This window comes from Dendropsophus ebraccatus, chromosome 6, assembly GCF_027789765.1.
Source record: "Dendropsophus ebraccatus isolate aDenEbr1 chromosome 6, aDenEbr1.pat, whole genome shotgun sequence".
NCBI classification, from domain to species: domain Eukaryota; kingdom Metazoa; phylum Chordata; class Amphibia; order Anura; family Hylidae; genus Dendropsophus; species Dendropsophus ebraccatus.
Genome location: NC_091459.1, coordinates 91,015,912 through 91,031,684, shown reverse-complemented (window position 1 = coordinate 91,031,684; position 15,773 = coordinate 91,015,912). Strand labels below are relative to the sequence as shown.

Sequence of the window (15,773 nt, the reverse complement as noted above, 5' to 3'; positions counted from 1 at the left end):
GCCAACTCATATGTGACCACACAGACATCTGTGTTATCAGGGTTATTATGTGCAGTTACTATACATTATACACCACATGCTGATTGCTATACTGTACAGTAACTTATAATATAACATATTCAGTTGTTTATAAATGTTTGTTTCATTTGTTTTACATGTTGTTTAGAATATAAAATCATTATTTTTGGGATGTGGAACCAATTGTCTGCATTTCAATGATTTCTTATGGGAAAATTTGTTTTGGTTTAAGAGTGGATTATGATTACAAGCACGGTCCTAGAAAGAATTATGCTTGTAAGCCAGTGCACCACTGTACTGACTTTTGGGTTTTTCTTGGCTGTAATCCATAATCATCAACTTTAACAGAAATAAACACTTGAAAAAGTTCACTCTGTATATAATAGAATGAGGTCACTTTTTGAATTGAATTACTGAAAAAAAACTTTTTGTTGATATTCTAATTTATTGCAAACCACTGTATGTATACATAATGCAACAACAATATGTTTCCAGTCTACTACTTTCCTTAGTATAAGTGTAAGCTCACCAGTACTGTTATGTGCTGTCAGGGACGATTGTGGTCATAGCCAGGGCCGTATTTACCACTAGGCACCCGTGGTCCGGTGCCTAGGGCAGCACCTTGCAGGGGGGCAGCACCAGGGAGCAGGGGGACAGAAAAAACTATTTTTTTTTTGTTTTTATTTTTTTAGTTTCCCTCCTCCCGTTCAGACTTGCCAGTAAATCTGGTGTCTTTTCCAGGGGGGTGGGGGGTATGGTGGTATTGGTCAGGTCTGGTATCGCCAATAGGTGCGTGTAGATGGGGCGTCCTCACGTTTAGTGCCTAGGGCAGCAGCAGCTGTTAATACAGCCCTGGTCATAGCATAGCATTAGTTTCTGGGCTATACTACAATTGTATTTTTTTGCTTCCATATAGAGGCTGTGCATATGAAGATTTTCTGGTAAGGACTCCCACATGCCTTATATTTTGTCATGAATAAATAATGTAAAACAAGAAATCCAGTACTTTGCTGCATGTCTGAGCTAGTGTCCTGAAAATGACAGGGTTATAGTGAGGTGATCCCTTGGCCATTTAGCTTTAAGGGATATTCAGTTTTAATCGGAGAGACTGGTCCTGACAGCTAAATGGTCTGTCGGTCAGATCCACTGTGATCAGTGGACCCCTATCATGTGGACAAGGGATAACTTTCCCTATCCACAGGATTTATTCTTTTTCTGGGATTGTCCACAGGATTCATTCTTTTTCTGGGATTGTCCACAGGATTCATTCTTTTTCTGGGATTATCCACAGGATTCATTCTTTTTCTGGAATTAGGGGCACAAAGTGGTGTATGGGCATTACTGCTCTATTCACTGTATATGGGATGGGAGCTGCCATAAAAAGACAAATATATTTTCCTTAGACAGTGAATGGAATAGCGATGTGCACATTCTTCCACTGGTACACGTGACAATCGTAACTGGCACCTGCCCCCTCTTGTATTAGAAGATATACAGTACTTCTAAGTGCAGAGGGGCGCAAGTGAGCTTTATGGAGCAGAACAAGTAAGACCTTTTCTGCTCCCGGGCCAGCCTTTTAATGTTTCTCATTGTGCTGTGAGAACAGACATATTAAACTACAGTTCCTGACAAACACTGTTAATGCTTTTTGTTTCAGGATAGGGTCTATGTCCAACAGAACAACGTTGAAAATGTCTATAACCTAGGCTTGATAATATTTCGTGATCAAGTTGTCCGCTATGGCTGCATAAGAGATCATCTACGGCAGACGTTACTAGACATGATTGCAAGGGAGCGGAAAGGAGAAGTAGTGGACAGGTAAATGCGCTTATTTAGTCCTTTCCCATTACTGAGTTGTCATATAAATTATAAAAAGTAACACAAAATTGTTTAGACCATGACAGTGTATTACATCAGGATGTTAGTACTGAAGTGGCAGAGTAGGATTAGTTTGGTTGTTAAAGGGATTATTCAGGATTAGAAAAGCACAGCTACTTTTTTTTTTTTTTGCCAAAATGGCACCACCCCTGTCCTTAGCTGTGATATTACTATTCAGATCCATTCACTTTAATGGACTGCAGAACCCACACTAAGGACCAGAGTGGTGGTACAGTCTTGTATAATAAACTAACATTACATTGTATTTTGTTAATTATAACAGAGGTGCCATCAGGAATGCCTGTCAGATGCTTATGATCCTTGGTTTGGAGGGGAGGTCAGTGTATGAAGAAGATTTTGAAGCACCATTTTTGGAAATGTCTGCGGAGTTCTTTCAGGTAAGAGCTTACTGTGTGAATGTGTATATCATTTTTTTTTTTTTACAGGTAATGAATGTGCAGACCACAATGATGCACTGAGTGGGCCTCTATGATTGATTGATTGATTGTAAACAGACAGCACATGAGTACAAAAAAACCCCAAAACATTTCACTTGTCATAGTGACATGTAAGACTAATGGTGCGTTTACACAGAGAGATTTATCTGACAGATATTGGAAGCCAAAACCAGGAACAGACTATAAACAGGGTGCAGGTCATAAAGGAAAGACTGAGATTCCCTGTCTTTTCAATTCCATTCCTGACTTTGGCTTCCAAAATTGGTCAGATAAATCTGCCTGTGTAAACGCACCATAAGGGTCCATTTACACAGAAAGATTATCTGACAGATTATCTGCCAAAGATTTGAAGCCAAAACCAGAAACAGACTATAAATAGGGAACAGATCATAAAAGAAAAGCCTGAGATTCCTCCTCTTTTCAAATCCATTCCTCGCTTTGGCTTCAAATCTTTGTCAGATAATCTGTCAGATAATCTTTCTGTGTAAATGGGCCCTAACAGAGAGAAGCGCTACACTGAGCACTGCCTCTCCTTGTTTGTGCTTGATTTGCTGAATCTTGTATTCAGTATGAGAGGAGAGACATTGCTCGGCTGAACGTTTCTTCCTGTTTCTTTCAGCGACCAGTAGGGGTCTGGGCACTCACATCCCCACTGATAAAGTCCTGTGATATGGCAGAGGCTTTATGAAACTACAGTTCCACATTAAAGGGTTATTCCTTCAGTAGCAAGGGACATCTACTGATTCAAGGGATGGAACAGGCTGGCAAAATATTGTATGTTTTCCTCTCTAGTGCTCCTTGTAGCTGTTGAAAAACCTTTCCCAGCACTTAATGAGTTAGGACAAGTAAAACCAAGCCAGGTCAAGATATGAAGCCTTTTTCTTTCCTTTTATGCATATTGAAAGTGTTTAGGCTGGCAGCCTATTGCTTCTTGGTCACATTTTATGAACATTTGTGTAGTTTTCTTGCTTTCTAAAAAGATGTTACCTTTCAAGTCATCAAATCTTTACCAAGCCTTTTGTTTTCTGCACAGATGGAAAGCCAGAAGTTTTTAGCGGAAAACAGTGCCTCAGTGTACATAAAGAAAGTAGAGGCTAGAATAAATGAAGAAATAGAACGAGTCATGCACTGCCTAGACAAGTCCACAGAAGAGCCCATTGTAAAGGTTGTGGAGCGGGAGCTCATCTCCAAGCACATGAAGACTATTGTGGAGATGGAGAACTCAGGGCTAGTACATATGTTAAAGAATGGAAAGACAGAAGGTATGCTACCTTGTATTAACTGGGACTGAAGAGATAAAATACTGGTTCCAGTGGTTGGAACAAAAGGATCAGTTAGTAGTACCCTATTCGGAGGATATGCATTTACATAAGTGTTGAGCTTCAAGAAACATATGTGCAGTTCATTATTTCCATTACAACCAATACCTGAGACCAAGATTTCTCAGCATAATACTGATCATATCCTCTCATCTCGAGACTAAGTAAAGACTTGTGGAACCTGGAGGTCAGGGTACTGACATGTAGTAAGGACACTGGCTGGTATAGAAAGGTCACTTTTAGTTCACTTGTTTTCTAGGTGGCGCAGCCCACAAGGTTTCTGGAGAGCAAGAGTGGTCTGCTTTCTTTAGTCACAAATAGTAACTTCAGTTGAGGTTAGGCTAAGGAGGAAGCTACAGACAGTAGTGTTTATGACATTAAAGCTTCTATTCTACAAGGTGCCTTTCTATCTTTCTCTAGAGATTACATTAAAAAAAAATCACTGACGGATTAAAAAGGTTCTACGTTGTGGATAACATGAAAATTGGACAAAAATATTAAAATAAAAAAAACTTTGCTTTACATGTTATACTAACTGCATTACTATGTAAGTGCAGCTGAGCCCTCTAGTGGTCATTTCTATAGATAGACATTATTACAGGTTGGTAAGGCTAAAGGAAAAACGAACCATTACAGGTTGGTAAGGCTAAAGGAAAAACGAACCATTAGCAGTTGGAATAATTAGAAAAGAAAACACTAGTGAGTACCTTTCTCCTCAGCAGTAAACCGTTGTCAAGGCCTGATGATGCAGACATTGATCCTTAGTTTTAGGGTGAGGATTGAGGCTGCAGAATTGTTGAACGGGCTTGAAACTTGGCCCTAGGGGTAACTGGTTTGTAGAGTCAATTATTTCCCTTCTGGGAAAAGGCATAAAGATTTTATGTTTTGCATCCTTTTTTATTTGTGTGTTTCTTTGACATTTTGCTTTCAGATCTAGCATGTATGTACAAGTTGTTTAGTCGAGTTCCGAATGGCCTGAAGACAATGTGTGAGTGCATGAGTCTGTATCTTCGAGAACAAGGCAAAGCTTTGGTTTCTGAAGAAGGGGAAGGGAAGAATCCTGTAGATTATATACAGGTTTGTATAAACAACCTGTTCTTGTATGTTATTTTTTCTGAAACACAGGCACAGATCTTTGTATTTGAACCCTATAGCAACACCTTTTTCTACTGAAATTTGTGCAAACAGTGACCCTTTGTAATCTCCTTGTTGACTTTACACTGATAATATGGGTCCACCATGTGATCCTGCAAGATCAGTCCAGTTAGCTAGAAAGTGCATTAAACCATGTCCATGCATCAAATGAATGGGCAGCGGCGCAAGATTTATATCTGCAGACATGCGCTGTTTCTCCTGCAATCGTCAATGTCACTTATTGGCAGAGTTTTTCATGCAGTCTATAGTGTAATACTGTACATGGATGCATTTACATCCTGTAAGCAACGAAATGCAGTAATACTGTTTCCTATGAATCCGTCATTAAGCAATGTTCCTCTTTCTCTCCACTTTTACAGGGTCTTCTTGACCTGAAGAGCAGATTTGACCGTTTCCTTCAGGAATCTTTTAGTAATGATCGTCTTTTCAAGCAAACCATTGCTGGTGACTTTGAGTATTTTCTTAATCTGAACTCCAGGTCTCCTGAATACCTTTCCTTATTTATCGATGACAAGCTGAAAAAAGGAGTCAAAGGAGTAAGTGCAGCCAATGAGTGGATACTGGTTTTACATGTCATAACTTAAGAGATGTGGAGATGAATAAATTGTTGAGTTGGATGGGTGGAAAGATGTGACACTTATACATTTCTTGTTTCTGGATAGACTGGGCAGTCTTACGGGAAAATTCCACATAGTCACTCTTGGATATCTGGCACAACTTGGTCTTTACAGTTTTCATCTCCATAGTTCATGGAGGGAAGAGCTAAAGCACCTTTATTAGGGCATGTAGGGTACACCCCAAGGGCAGCATTACAGGATGGCTCCTATACTTTTAATACTTAAGTGTTGACATATTCTGTGTTTCTTTTAAAAGCTGACAGAACAGGAGGTAGAATCAATACTGGACAAGGCAATGGTCCTGTTTAGATTTATGCAAGAAAAAGATGTATTTGAACGTTATTACAAGCAACATTTGGCCCGGAGACTTCTCACCAACAAAAGTGTGTCTGACGATTCTGAGAAGAACATGATATCCAAGCTGAAGGTGAGAATAACCTCATTTAGCCCTTAATGTAAGCCGTATGCCTCAGATCCAGATAAAGGCCACTGTATTTCAGGAAATTAAGGTCTGTTAATGCACTTGTGAAAGCATCTGTGGGATGTAAGCAAGAAGAGATGCCACAGATCACAAAATCCCAATTGCAATTCAGTAACTGGGGTTCACATTCACAACCTCTTGTATTAGGTCTGGATGTCCTGTCTGCTTACTAGTCACATGATTAGCTGGAAAGCTGCTCATACTAGCTGCATAGGAAAACAAGTTCAGGAAGAAATATAATATATATATATATATATATATATATATATATATATATATATATATATATATATATATAGTGGTTTTCAAGATGATAAATGATATAATTCCTTATTGTGACAAAAGTTGCTCTTACTTTTAGACGGAGTGTGGTTGCCAGTTTACGTCAAAGTTGGAAGGCATGTTCAGAGACATGAGCATCTCAAACACCACTATGGATGAATTCCGGCAACATTTACAGACCACGGGGGTAAGGAAAAATAAAATCTTGTGCATATTAATGGATTTATGTATTGATCTACTTTGATCTACTTTATGTAAGATTTACTTCTGTACTCCAATGTGGTGATGTCAGTGTATTCTGACTTTATATTTCAGGTGTCCTTAGGGGGTGTAGATCTCACTGTCAGAGTACTTACCACTGGCTACTGGCCCACACAGTCTGCTACACCAAAATGCAACATCCCACCAGCTCCTAGGCACGCTTTTGAAATCTTTAGAAGGTATGTTTAACAAAAGTTGAGTATATATCTCGACATATTGTAACCGCTTTATTAGTCATAGCTGCCTGTCAAAGGGCAGCGTTAATTTTTCAGAGCAGTCTGAAAATTGCCTTCTAAATTGGTTGCCATGTGGAAGGCATTATTCCTATGGAGTGCCAAGGTGTACATGTCTTTTTATTCACCTCAACATTTCATTTTAAATGACTGTTGTGTCGACTAATAATCATATCTGAGGGTATGCAGTAAAACCTTCTGTTTATAGCAACATTAGTGTTTACCCACTGTCTGCACTGAGGACTGATATTTAATAGAAAAAATATAACTTAGTGCTACACAAAATAGAACGTATTGCAGTCACTTTTGTAGTAATTAGACAATTATTTATACAGCTTCTTTCATATTATTTTATCACCATAAATGTTTTTTTAAATCTTTTCTTCTCTTCTGTGAAGGTTTTACCTTGCTAAGCACAGTGGGCGACAGCTCACATTGCAGCACCACATGGGCTCAGCGGATCTCAATGCCACGTTTTATGGGCCTGTAAAAAAGGTAAACCTCCCCTATGCACAGTGTGTGAAGTGATTAAAACATGCCACTTGTGTAGGAATTGGTATATTCAGATTTTATAGTGTTTGCATTCGATATTGTCCTAGGAGGACGGCTCAGAGGTTGGCGTTGGGGGAGCACAAGTTACTGGTTCTAACACAAGAAAACACATACTGCAAGTCTCCACCTTCCAAATGACTATACTAATGCTGTTCAACAACAGAGAAAAGTATACGTTTGAGGTAAGTTACAAATCAACTTTGCATTTCAAAACCTTTCTGATGTGTTACCAATGTACAATAAGAAAACATAAAGGAAGGTAAAAAAAAGGTGTATCTAATGGTCCTACAAGAAGATGCAGAGATCAGAAATAACAGATTTGGGTGGTTGCAATGCTTTGGATTTATCCTTTCTCCTTCGCAGTGCTTATACTCCCTAACTGAACCGGAGCAATGTTCTACTTTTAGGAGGTCAGGAGGGAGCCAGGGAAGGGGGGGGTCAAGCTTTATACATTGAAGCCTGCGCTCTCCCACTGAGCTACATCCCCTGCATGCTTGGTAGGGGGACTAGGCAGGGGTGCCCCCTCTCCCCTGATGATGGGGTTGATAGAAATCCAAGCGGATTGTGGTTATGTTGGGTTATGTAACCTGTGGAGTACTCTCGGGGCTCCTGGAATAATAACTTTCTTTGGAGTAAGAAGTAACTTTTAGGTGGGGGCGGAGGATATCCTTGTCCAAGATGTATGGGCTGGGAGACAACCTGGGAGGGACATGAAGGAGTCCAGGGGTTCGGGTGACCGGACCTCTGGAGATCCAGTGATGAAGAGGATGGTTATGTAGCTATTATAAATTAATTGTGAGGTGTTTTTTTTTGTTTTTTTTTTATGGTAGACAGTGTCAGGTCGGCTGGGGGGCCGGGTTCGGTCTGCGGCCTAGCCTCCTGGGGGCGGGTAGTGGACTGGACCGCTTATAGGAATTGCGATAGGTATTAAGGTATCTAGCAAAGTGGTAAGAAGGGAGGAAAGGTGCGGTGAGCTAGACTTGGTTAGGGTATAAAGGCGCCCGCAAGGTAAACTGCAGCAGAAAGTTAAAAATAATGTAACGGTTACGGGTTGTGATTTCTGTCTGATGGCTTGGGAGGGGGGATATAAGGATAAATATTATTGATAATGAGGATTATCGATTTTAAGTCTATTTGGAAATAATAAAAATATTTGATAATAAAGAAAAAAAAAAAAGCTTTATACATTGAGTTTAAGCACATTCTGTCACTATGTGGCAGATTAGGTAATCTTTGATACGGAGAAAAGTAAGGGGGTTATCCTTGGCAGTGAAAAGTGGGCAGCCATGCAGGGAAAGGAGACTACAAGGGGGACCATGCAGTGACACTGGGAATCCACAGGTAGAAGTCCATCACAGTGAAGTGTGTTCAGGTAAAGTGCACAAGTTACTTGGGTTCAGGGCAGGACAATCTCATGGTTTTGAGGTTTTATCACTTTGTTTGCTTATTTCTAAATTGTATATTTGACATCACATCAGTACGTTAACTTATTCAGAGGTCTCTTCCTACCATGAATGCATTTTCTAAATGTACCAAAACCCTTTAACTTGCATAAATACTAACATAATAACTAACATAGTGTAATGGTGTTCTACACTTATTTTTGTATTTATTTGTTCTGTTTTAGCCCATGTTAGCACTCAGTTTTTAGAGAGGAAAAATATGACTGCACATTGTACTTAGAATTTTATTTGAATAATTGCCAGCCTGACTTTTTCCCCTTTTGGGGTTACATCCAATTTTCAAAGCAGTGTATTGCAGACTATAACTGAAGGGGCTATGGTTAACGCATTCTTTCACATACAGCGCTATACTCTGACTACGCTGGCCTATACACTGAATGCAGCAATGGAGGATATTTGTGAGACATTGCACATACTGCTTTTTTTTTTTTTTTAGACTTAACAATTTTACATGTATTTTTTACATGTACCCACAAAAGAAAGGTAAAAGAAAGTCTGGAATATGATTAAAGGGGTTGTCCAGTGAAATTCTTTTTCTTTCAAATCAACTGATATTACTTCTATTAAAAAGATCTCAAGTCTTCCCATACTTAATGCATACTTAATACATACATAATGTTTTATTTTCAGTCTGACACTGCTCTCTGCTGACATCTCTGGCCGAGACAGGAACTCTGTCTCAGTTTTATATGAATCTCCATAGAAAACCTCTCCTGCTCTGGACAGTTCCTGTCTCAGCCAGAGATGTCAGCAGAGAGCACTGTGTCTGACTTAAAATAAAACATTTCCTGCAGGACATTTAGTACCTGATAAGTACTGGAAGACTTGAGATTTTTTTTATGGAAGTTAAATTACAAATCTATATAACTTTCTGACACTAGTTAATTTGAAAGAAACAGATTTTCGCTGGATAACCCCTTTAAAACTAGATATATGGTAAAACGACATATGTAAGCCTTGGCAAAGAGCCACTGCTCGAAATGTGATTGTCATGCTATTCACGTCTGCCTTTTATGTGGTCCGGACAAATGTTAATGGTAAGGCTACATAAATAGAGGATGTTTTCTGATCCTACTGTAGTATTTTCTCTAAGTTGACTTCAGTATTGCCTCTCTTTTTGTGAAAAATATTTTTTGAAGACACCAGCGTGACACAGAAACAATTATTGCAACTCTATTTACATATTTTTGTGTGAATATCTCTGCAATTCATTATTGGACCCCTAAAAGATTATTAATGTAACTATAATCCTTCCAGATCGCCATCACAGTGACTAATGATTACCGGTTTGCTTGGTGCATTATAGTTCCTGCCTATATACTTCTGCATATGTAGCTCAGTATTTTTAGTTTGCTGAGATTACATTTTTTATTTTTATTTTTTATTTTGTTTTATTTCTATAGGAAATTCAACAGGAGACTGACATCCCAGAGCGGGAGCTTGTGAGGGCACTTCAGTCTCTGGCCTGTGGAAAGCCAACACAACGAGTCCTCACAAAAGAGCCCAAATCTAAAGAAATAGAGAGCGGGCACATGTTCACTGTTAATGATCAGTTTACTTCCAAACTTCATAGAGTTAAAATCCAAACAGGTAGGTACAGAAATCTACATACTGATAGCATTGTTAAAACTGGCTATCCCAGTACTGGCCCTGTTCTAGGCTATGTTCACACATTGCTTTTGGGTTGTTTTGAAACACAAAATGTTTGTATTACATATTTTTAAAGAATCTCCCTAAAAACTTTTTCCCACTATTTTCCTTTCCATCCCTTAACCCCTTTCATATTAGAGGGAACTATCTGGAGGGCATTAAAGTGACTCTGTACACACAATCTGCCCACCCCAAACCGCTTGTACCTTCAGATAGCTGCTATTAATCCAAAATCTGTCCTGGGGTTCGTTCGGCAGGTGATGCAGTTATTGTCCTAAAAAACAACTTTTAAAATTGCAGTCCTGTGCCAAACTGGCGTGGCCTAAAGTTCTATGCATTAGGCTGGCACAACCTCTATGTCCCTCCTCCCCGCCCTCTTCATCATTAGGAATGCTCCAGGCAGATTTTCTCCTAATTGTCAGCTGTGTAAGCACGGCACATGGGCTGGATCGCTAAGGCATCTGTGCTGTGTTCACTGCAGAGGAATTGGAAAAATCCTGCTAGTGGCATTCCTAGTGATGAAGAGCGTGGGAAGGAGGGACAGAGGGGTGGTGCAAAGTTAGGGCACAGATACTCTAGGCCACGGCTGTTTGACACAGGGTTGCAAGTTTAAACGTTGTTTTTTAGGACAATAACTCCCATCACCTGCCAAATGGACCCCAGGACAGATCTTGGATTAAAAGCAGATGACGGTACAAGTGGTTTGGGGGGGGGGGGGGACAGATTGTGGGTACAGAGTCGCTTTAAAGGTGCTATCTCTCTGCTCTCTGGCAGGCCCCGTCCTCCCTCTGACCATCTCTGCTAAATTCCGCAAAAGAGAGGAGGGCAGGAGCATGTTGTGGGCATTGCGTGCAGGCGAAACCACACCCATATGTAATGTTCAATAGCTGCCCGATGTTGCTGCAATATTGATTGGTAACATTGGACAGCTATTGGTTATTTTCACCTATTTAAGATATCTAGTACCCCAAAAAAAGTAAAACACAACTGTCCCAACTTGGGAATATGAAAAGCTTTATTATTTCACCATCACAAAAACATGCATTAAAAACGAGACCTGGGAGGCCATGCTACTGGGACATATAATAGAAATACAAAGTGCTAGTGCATCATATATGTAAACCAATTCGCTACATGCTTTGGACCCTTTTATTTGAGCAGAGATTTTAACGGGAGGAGGAGGAAGTGGAGCACCAGAGAGCAAAAGAGAAAGAACCTTTTCTGCTCTCCAGATGACCCCCCCTTTTTATATATTACATCCATAATTGTTACAGATGTATAAGTAAGTGCCGGGGAAGACTTGAGCTGATTTACATGCCAGTATCTGTATTTTCAGATGCAAACAAAGTAAGGACACAGAAGCTTGTAGTTTATGTAGAGAAGGGCAAGGCCTTTTCTTTTAGTTACTGGCATAGCGCTGTGTTGAAGGGCTGGAAGCTGTGTCAAAAAAGAAGGGAAAGCATAGCCACACTTGTAATATTGTATTGTTGGTACATGTATTTCAGTATCATATTTAGTCATTTTTATGCTAACTTAAACATTTCAGCCTCCCAATATGGGTTTACCTTTTTTGTGTTTTTTTTTTTAAATACATTTAATACTTAAGAACTGCAGGGCAAATAACCACATCTTAAAACTGGAGTAATTCTCGGTAACACACGCATGGTTTGGTTGCGCTGCATGTTACCGCTCATATGAGCCTAGCATTACTCTTCTTCTTTCCAGTTAATTAAATTTTTACTTCTCATCTTCCAGCCTATAAAGTCATATAAGTATATGTACTTTGCTTTTTCAGTGGCGGCCAAACAAGGTGAATCTGACCCTGAAAGAAAAGAGACTCGGCAGAAAGTGGATGACGATAGAAAACATGAGATAGAAGCTGCTATAGTTCGGATTATGAAATCTAGAAAGAAAATGCAGCACAATGTATTAGTAGCAGAGGTATTAATAACTACATTACTACATATACTACAAAGTGTTATCTATAGAAATACTTAGACTTCAGATACTGGATTTAATGGTTGGTTGCTAAGAAGTCTAATCACGTGTCCCAGAATAAAGTAGTTTGAGGGCCTGTTGGAAATTATGTGCAATGATCTGCACTGTAATGGCGTGCGTGCCTGTCGCAGTAGTGTTGTCCTGATATGACCTCCATGTCTGGCAGTTTTTCAGTGGAAATTAAAACTGCTTAATGGGAAACATTATACTTTATATTATAGTCTTTTTCTCATCAAATGTTCAGTTTGCACGACCTGTATAATTGTTTTACAGAATAGTTATAGGTTTTATTTCATGCATTTTATTATCTACAACAAATCTAAAGTGTAAACTGTGCTGATAAGGTGAAGAAGCTTAATAATTGTAGAGAATGTTGCATGTTCTTATGCCAGTACGTAATATATGTAACTTTTCTAATGTGTTTCCCTCTCCCCTTTCCCCTCCAGGTAACACAGCAATTGAAGGCCAGGTTCCTTCCAAGTCCAGTTGTTATTAAAAAACGTATTGAAGGACTTATTGAACGTGAATATCTAGCACGAACACCAGAGGATCGCAAAGTATACACCTACGTAGCATAGAAAATGCGTCCCGCTAAGTGATTTACTCTTGGACTTCATACCCCTTCGCATGGACTGGGAAGTTCTTTTAAATCATTACACGGTTACGAGCGCCATCTATTCAATTACTGTTCGTGTCCTAGAACATGCACGACAAGCCTACAAGATTTTACGACATCAGATTCCCTTGGGGGGCCTTTGTAGATATCATTTATACAGTTCCTTTGTGGAATTGTGAACACCCAGATTTCTCTTTCTCTCGATACTGTATGGAAAGAACAGGAAACACCAAAAAGGAAAAAAAAAGAATAAATAAAAAAAAACTAATTTAGAAAATACAAGTCAAGTTAATAAAATTTTGGGGAACTTACTCCCTGCCCCCAAATGTTAGTGGTGGTGTTTATGTTCATCTGCTGAATCTAATGCTTTTCTTTTAAGGGTATATAAATATAAATGGAATTGCTGAGTTCTCTGTTGCAGTTCAGGTTATGGGAATAAATAAAACTTTTTGTAGTATTAAACACAGGAACGTCATTACAATGCCAGGTTGGGTGTTGGGCTGCTGTTTATTTTTATCCTTGCACATGCATTTTGAGTTAACACATGTAAATGTCCTTGTCTTTAAGGTAAAGTCTTAGTCTACCTTTATGTACCCTTTTGCCCCCTCTTCTTCTTTTGCACTCTGGACCATCAGCACCCAATGAAGATCACTTCTGTTTTGACTCTTTGCTTCTTTTGTACAAGTAACTGGTGGAAGATTCAGGCTTCCCACTTTGTCACAACGCTGGAGAGGCGGCTGTAGAGTAATATATTCTGTTTATTGGCGACTTCAAATTGTAAAGGCAGGAGGATTATCTGGTGTATATTTAACCCTATTTATTCAAGCAATTGCTCAAGACACCGATTTTCACAATGACCTGTGAACTTCTGATAAAAGTATGCTTTCTGACATGCAGAGAACGGCTTATTGCTAAAGAGTGAAACCCATGTAGAACCTGCTATGCATCTAGTGTATATAACCACTGTATTTTCCTAAAGTGATGCCTTTTTCCACATGATTTTGTCACTTACCCCCCTTACACATCGCTTCTTGTCTTCTTTCAACAGCATATGTGGGGCAAATCTCCTCAATTATGGTTCCATAAATAAGCCCTATTTACCAATATGCATGTTGAGCCTCGAGTGCCATTGTTGACTTTGCAAGTTGAAATACATTGTCCTGAGCATTATGTTTATTTTACAGCTAGAAATGGATATTAATCTGCACCATGTTCGTACTCAATGTGAATTATTTTTTCCCCTCCAGGATTTTATGTTCTGCATAAATATGTGAAAGTTGTCCATCCAACGTTCATTTACTGAATCGCGGCAAGTCTTGTTCTATTCTTATCCACAAACGTTAACCACAGATGAAAGAAAAAAATTGTTCCAGTGTTTGCAGTTGTAAATAACATTTTACTTGTTTACTATATTCTTTTAAAAGACCATTTTATGCTATACATTTATGGTAATAAGAGCCTGCAAATTTGCAATAAACAGGGTTTTTACTCTTCATGTTTACATTGCAATGCAAATTTCTGGGGGAATAAAAGGTGGAACATTCATCGACTTGCGGTTTCTATAATTTTGTATGACTTGAAAGTTTAAAGTAAGAAAATAAATGGAAAGACACACAAGCTAGTCTAGGATTTTCCTTGTGTATTTTAGAGTAGGTGAAAAAGCTATACACTAAAGGGTTTATTTGTACTGTTTTATGTATATTGTTTTATTTATGCTTCAATAATGGATCTGAGCCTTTAAACCAAAATAGATTAAATGGAACTTTATTTTGTAGCGGTGCATTTTATCGCTCGTGTCATATGATCAGTAAGTAACAGCACTGGAGATTTTCGGAAGATGTTCCGAGTAGTAGTTGGTTTTTTTTGTTGACTTGCATGTACAATTTGTCATTAAGTTTGTAATGAGGGTCTACAATAAAATGAGTCATATTGACTAAACATTGTTTGGCCCTAAGCAGAAAAAGCGTGTCAGAAGTAACATGTGCTTTATGGTCATGTGTGAAAATGTAGTTTTGGCTTTTGAAGAACACTCTGTTTTAGGCACAATTTGGATCCATCATTTTAGAAATATATTTATTGAGCATTTAAGGCCCAAACTATGTATTTGTATTGGCGATCTATCTGACGGAGGCAGCATACGCAAAGTGGCCATATACACTAGATTATAGGCAATTAAAGTGCTTGACTCTAACTCTTCAGTCATTCTTTGGGTGAAATTTACACAGATACATAGTTTGCAAGGTTGAAAAATACATAAATTCATTTAGTTTAGACTATATAGGGCAGTAATAAGGAACCTGTGGCTGCCCCCATGCTGCAAAACTACAATTCCCAACATGCCTCCCGTCCAGGCATGATGAAAATTGTTGTTTTGCAACACCCAGAGGACTGCAGGTTCCCTTTACCTGCTGCTATAGTGGCAAAAATAAAAACAAACCAATAAGAACAACAAATTAAAATAACAAAATTAATTCCTGACTCTGGCCATGAGAGTAAATCCCTGGATTAAAGGAAAAGTCTGGCAGTTTTTTTTATTCAAGTAATGTATTGCCCCCCCCCCACAAAAAAAAAAAAAGTTGTACAAATTACCAATATACACTTATTCTGGGAAATGCATATGAAGTGCATTTTTTCCCTGCACTTACTACTGCATCAAGGCTTCACTTCCTGGATAACATGGTGATGTCACAACTCGACTCCCAGAGCTGTGCGGGCTGTGACTGCTGGAGAGGATGATGGCAGAGGGATGCTCAGTGTCCCTCCAGTGCCCTGTGTCCCTCAGTGTCTCCCTG

The 15,773-nt window shown here is 39.0% G+C and overlaps 1 protein-coding gene across 2 annotated transcripts in view; it reads left to right on the top strand.

The window, feature by feature from the left end:
• CUL3 (cullin 3) overlaps window positions 1-14,530 on the top strand; it is a 62,014-nt gene extending 47,484 nt beyond the window's left edge. Inside the window, exons 4-16 of one of the 2 annotated variants that reach the window (XM_069975364.1) lie at window positions 1,676-1,836; window positions 2,180-2,294; window positions 3,388-3,616; window positions 4,605-4,750; window positions 5,188-5,364; window positions 5,702-5,872; window positions 6,288-6,395; window positions 6,524-6,648; window positions 7,101-7,197; window positions 7,305-7,436; window positions 10,121-10,307; window positions 12,163-12,308; window positions 12,812-14,530. In XM_069975364.1, coding sequence (XP_069831465.1) covers window positions 1,676-1,836; window positions 2,180-2,294; window positions 3,388-3,616; window positions 4,605-4,750; window positions 5,188-5,364; window positions 5,702-5,872; window positions 6,288-6,395; window positions 6,524-6,648; window positions 7,101-7,197; window positions 7,305-7,436; window positions 10,121-10,307; window positions 12,163-12,308; window positions 12,812-12,943 — 1,926 coding nt within the window. In that variant the 3' untranslated portion in view covers window positions 12,944-14,530. Of the gene's footprint in view, window positions 1-1,675; window positions 1,837-2,179; window positions 2,295-3,387; window positions 3,617-4,604; window positions 4,751-5,187; window positions 5,365-5,701; window positions 5,873-6,287; window positions 6,396-6,523; window positions 6,649-7,100; window positions 7,198-7,301; window positions 7,437-10,120; window positions 10,308-12,162; window positions 12,309-12,811 lie in introns of both variants that reach the window. The other variant, XM_069975363.1, reaches the window with a different exon arrangement.
• The last annotated feature ends 1,243 nt before the right edge of the window (window positions 14,531-15,773 follow it).